We start from the raw sequence: 5,619 nt of genomic DNA, 5'->3' as shown, positions 1-5,619 counted from the left end.
AATTGGGAGAAATAGTGTTTGTGTGTATGTGTGTGTGTGTGTGTGTGAGAGAGAGAGAGAGAGAGAGAGAGAGAAGGAGAGGGGAAGAGAGAAAATATTGGATTTGGAGCCCAGGGGAGCGGGTTGTTGAGGCAGGAAAATGGCAGACTAATTATTAACATTTTTTTCTGCTATTTGATGGAGAATACAGGGTCTCCTCTCTCAGTAAAAGTTTTTGGTGTAAGAGAACCACAGCAGGCATGGACTAATTTGCTGGACAGCAGGCATGGACTAATCTCTCTCTCTCTCTCTCTCTCTCTCTCTTTCCGATACCACTCTGCCTTACCCGCCTGTACCTTGTTCTTTCTTCTTTCCACATGGCAGATGTCAGTGGCCCACTATCGCCTCTTTCTGGGAGCAGGAGACTGTCCACTCCCACTAAGGTCTTGCGTCATGGAAAAGAGAGGGTTTTAAAAGTGCAGGACAGATGGGGAGGCAGCTACGTCAGTCTTTTATTTGCATCTGATGAAGACAAATTTACACAAACCACAATGTCACCATATCACAGCCATCAGCCAAGACTCAGTGTGTTCAAGTTTTCAAGATGAGAGCTTTCAGGATATTGATTAGAAGTAAAGACGATATGAGAGTAAAGACAAACAGGACAAAGAAGATTTTTCTCAGTTTTAAGAAATGTCAGCTTCACCCCTGATCTTCTGCATTTTTGGCGAAAACAAAAAGAACTCCTGAACGAAAATAATTTATCTTATTTTTAATGAATTCTGAAAAGCTTTCTCTTCATTCATCAGTGAAAGTCACAATGATTCAGTGTTTGGTACAATTTCAAGTCTATCAATGGACAAAATGTTATACTATATAATACTATATAATATACACACCAAAAAGGGAACTGCTGTCCAATGTATCTTTATGGAAATATTCTTAAACAATAGCTAACAGTTCTCTGTCTCTTTAAATCTGCCTTAGGAAACCAATTTTCTTCTCTCTCTCTCTCCCTCTGCCTTTGCTCTGATTCAGTGACCTGTTGCATACGGAGGGCTGAGTAAAAGGGTACAATATCACCCAGGTCTCTGAATTGCCATCACCATGGCAACGTGACACACATCACAGTCTCCTCACTGGCATGAGAAGGGCTTCAATAGGATGAATGTGTGCCCTGTGAAAGAGAGGCTTCAAGGGCTGAATGTGTGCCCCTATTTAAGAACACCTGCAGATTCCAACAGTGTTTCCTCAAAATCATTTCCACCCTCCACAAAACAGCTGAATCGTTAAATTATAGCATAGATTCATAGCTTCAGTCATTTTCTGTTATTTTCAAATGATCATTAAAATGATCACCGTTGTGTGCAGTTCATTACTCATATAAAAAATAATTAGACTTGAACTTCTGAAATATATGTATTTGTGTGTGGGTGTGTAGGTATGTGACAGAGAGAAAGAGAGTGAGAGAGAGACAGAGAGAGAGAGAGCGCGAGAGAGAGAGAGAGAGAGAGAGAGAGAGGGTTTTTTATGTGACATGAAAAAGAGAATAAATAATATAATATTGGTTTTATTAACTAATGGTTGGGTCAATATTACATTAGCATTAATTTGTGCAATGTGATATATTTAGTTGTCACTCACAAACAAATCATTTAAATTCCATTCTAGACCACAAGGCTCCCTCTACCTCCTCTACCTGTGTGTGCGCATGTCTGTGTGTTTGTGTGCGTTTGTGCACCTATGGGTGTTTGTATATGTGTGTAATGGGTGGAAGGGGATATTCTTATTTATTTATTTATTTATTTATTTAGTGTCTTACTTGGAAAACAGATGTTGAAACAGATATCAGAACAGAAGTCTGAACCCTCTACACTGAAAAAAGGGATCTTCTGAAAGACAGTTTGATTTTGTTACATAAATGAGACAGAAATAGGAAAACAGTGGAAATATTAGTCAAATGCTTAAAAAAAATGTGCAGAATGCATCCAGTTTGTACAGTAATGGAATAATTGACATAATCAACAGAATTATTGACATAAAAAAAGATTTCGCAAGCTTTCTCTTTTTCTTCATTTGTCAGCAAATTTCTCCCTTTTTTTAGCACATTTATTTCCAGTGTATTAGGAGCCAGTGACGTAGAGTTGCAGTCAGTGACAGTAAACAGGCTGACCAAACCTCACAGTCCAAGAGGATGGACTCATTTAGCAATCTGAATATGCTACCGCCCTTTTCAGCCATCCCCACAGAATTGGCTCCAGTGACGCAGGCTATTTCACACACTTCCTGCCAGCTGGCTGCAACGTGGTGCTTCCAACAAGCTCATTTCCTTCATGCCCAGTGACTGTCTTCCTTTTGGCAGTATCACTTCCCCTCCTCTACCTCCCCATTTTCAATTTTATGTGATTTTTTTTTGTTTGTTTGATTTAATCAGTTCTCATCCTTAATATTTCTGTCTAGCACAATTTGTCCATGACGGTGTACATCTAGACTCATTTACATTTAGTCTCAGCTGAGACATTTGGGGAAATACAGTGTATATATAAAATATTAAGAACGAAACAAAACAAAGCAAGTTAATACATACGTATGTGCATACATACATACATATATGCGTACATAGTAAACATTAAACTACAATGTAGTTTAATGTTTACTATGTGCTTTAAAATAGTTTTGGGGACAAAGAAAGCGATGCATTTCTAAGACATGAAAAACCATGAAAATAGGACATTTATTACAGTTAAGAATCTAAATCTAAAGACATATATCAAGTGTGACTTGACACAATTTAAACATTTGACTTATTTCATTTAAGTGGACCTTCTGTCTGCAAGTGTATCTGCTGTAAAGCACTGTCACTCAGACTGACTCTGATCAACATAGAATCTGTTCAGTGTGTTTGAATATAAATCTTATACACATTCAAAAACTAATAGGACTTATAGGTCAAGACATACTTTCCTGGTGCTTCACACAAGTGATAAAATATATGCAGTTTCATTCTCCTCCAAAAAAGAAAGAAAGAAAACTAAAGAGAAACTGCTTTTCCATAAACAGTATGTTAACTGTGTTGCATTAAAGTTAATTTTCAAAGTTAATGAAAACAGATAATTTGCCACAGATTGTCATTATTTTGACTTAGCCAGGCCCTCTTCTATATCTATGTTCAGCACATTTATGAAAGCAAAATAAAATAAAATAAAATAAAATAAGGCAAAATAAAATAAAACAAAAAGGAGGCATAAATGTGAAACAGTTGTATTTTATAATATTTGACATTTATTTCTCTTTTATTTTTCTTTGAATTCAATGGGAAAGGTTTCCCAGTTGAGATAACCCGGAAACACAACATGCAAGAGCCGGAAACGACTATCTCCCAGCAGCTCAATGTGACTTTTCTAAGCAATCTCATCTGAATCCACCGAGAATGTTCTTAACTGCTGTTAATCGTAAGTTCGTTTTTAAGTTGCGATTTGCAGACCAGTCATCATTTTATGATCGCTGATCCCATTCACCTGAGTTTTAATCAGCCAGTCGACAACACATATACGGTACTTCGTATATGTAAGACTAGTGTTAGCTGGTTGGTGGCTATTAAGCTAGGTCTTGCAGTCAACGTTGCGTTGAAAATGAAGCAGAAATTATTCGTCCGCGACTTTGTAATAAATAACTGGAGAGGTGTTCTTGGTCAAATACAATCTATGTGGTGTGTTCTAGCTGTTAAATATGTGGTACTGTGTATCGCAGATCTCATGAAGCTACGTATCGTTAGCCAAGTAGCTAGCCTTACAGTCACAGCTTCACTGTTAACTTTGACAGCCCTACAAGAAATATATGTCTCACCTGTGTTAAACAGTGAAGAGTTAAAACTACTACTATAATAATAATATCACTAACAACAATCTCTGTTTCTGTCTCCCTTTGCATGTCAGTCGCGAAAAACAAATCGAAGTAAGTAGTTCCATGCCTTTCAACAGTCATATTTTATGTCCAATAAATAGCATATCTTTCTAGACCGTTTCTGTCCTGCCTTGGCTAATCATTTTTGAGTGTAAAAGGGATGTATACGTAAAATTCACCATATTATAAGCTACACTTGTTCCTCTGGTATCTTGCATTTGGAAAATTCCCTTTTGTGGACTGTATCTGTAAATCAAATTATCAAAGGTCATCTAAAACTACATCCCCTCTGGCCTCCCTCAACTCGCGTAAGTTATTCTGCCTTAGACTTCTGTGACACTGCAGCTTCATGTAAGACTAATTAAAATACACAGAAGAGAAGAGAGGTCATGGGATACTATAGTAATATTCTACCAGCACACACATTGGGAATTGTTCTCTGTTTCAGGACAGTCCTTGTTCAAATGGTGAGTGCTGCTGGGACAGGCTACTGCTTCAACACAAAGAGAGGGCGTCTGCGTGAAAAAATGGTTCTGCGCAAACACGACCCATTTGGTGAGGAGTTAAGAACATTCTTAGTGTTAACAACATTAAGCCATCCGACAGATCTCTTTTTCAAGCTGTCAACAGTTGTCAGATTTGTGTTTGATTCAGCTGTGCAGTAAAAGAGTCTCAGAAAAATTTGAAGGGATAACATCAATGAAGTTTTGTATGTTCACTAATTAAACTTTTATGTGTTTTTAATGTTTTTGAAGTGAACAAGCATGTACTCTTTTTTGAGAAGAAGAAGATTCGTTCTCTTTGAAAATGGATCAGGATTTGGAACTGATGTGGACACCAAGGTCAAAGTCAGACATTTGATCTACAGAAAAAGGGTGAGAGCCTCATTGCCATAGTCTGACTATCACCCACAGTGGATAAATTTGGAGACGCTGCATGCTGACTCTGCCAACAAATGGAAACAAAAGAACAAAGGACCATAATGCAAACCAACTACCGAAGGACCCAGATGCATTGAGACTTCTGAGATTTGGGGGGGGGGGGGGGGGGGGGGGTCTTATCCCCATCCAGGCATTTATTATCAATTCCGGATGATTATCTATACGAAATAGCAAAGTCTGAAGTGTCAGGGTTTTTTTTTTGTTGTTGTTGTTGTTGTTTAAGATCAGCTCTATCTATGTTAGACACATTATAAAAAAAATAAGGCTATTCTGTTGACCAAAAGGGTGTTTCTTGAGTCACTAGAGTTTCACCTTTATGTGTTATTATCCTTCAGTAGATTTCATGGCAGAGAAAGCCCTGCCTTAAACACGGAACTGTGGCAAGAGAAGATATTTCACCCTCAGCACTGAGAGCTGTTTGTGTTAGGATAATAAAAATATAAATAAAAATGATGCCTAATTCTAGCCTAAAGAGTATTCCCATCCAGTTTATAAGGAAATTGGAAGCAGTAAATTTCTTACTACTGCCTTTACCCCGGATTACCACAGTAACTTATATTCTTCTGTATAAAACATTAAAACGAGTGAAAATGTCATACTTTATTCTGAATTCTAAAATAAAACAGAAGTTCCCTGTTTAAAATGTAGAGAAATAACTACTCGCTCATGTTATTTAAATGAATTATCCTTACAAATATCCTTTTATAAATTTTAATATTACCTCACATCTGCAAGCTCTCTTGTTTTGTTCTGCACGTAAAAACAATTCTAAACAACAACAGAAGTGAGTCTTGTG

The 5,619-nt window shown here is 37.3% G+C and overlaps 1 protein-coding gene across 1 annotated transcript; it reads left to right on the top strand.

Moving 5' to 3' along the window:
• The first annotated feature begins 3,365 nt into the window (after positions 1 to 3,365).
• On the top strand, positions 3,366 to 4,921 carry mrpl33 (mitochondrial ribosomal protein L33). Its single transcript, XM_030786799.1, has 4 exons — positions 3,366 to 3,431; positions 3,915 to 3,933; positions 4,331 to 4,437; positions 4,638 to 4,921. The coding sequence occupies exons 1-4, from the start codon at positions 3,410 to 3,412 to the stop codon at positions 4,685 to 4,687; spliced, it is 198 nt and encodes a 65-aa protein (XP_030642659.1). The 5' UTR covers positions 3,366 to 3,409; the 3' UTR covers positions 4,688 to 4,921.
• The last annotated feature ends 698 nt before the right edge of the window (positions 4,922 to 5,619 follow it).

This window comes from Chanos chanos, chromosome 10, assembly GCF_902362185.1.
Source record: "Chanos chanos chromosome 10, fChaCha1.1, whole genome shotgun sequence".
NCBI classification, from domain to species: Eukaryota; Metazoa; Chordata; class Actinopteri; order Gonorynchiformes; family Chanidae; genus Chanos; species Chanos chanos.
The sequence above is the reverse complement of the archived record's forward strand: the minus strand, read 5'-3'. Positions and strand labels throughout refer to the sequence as shown.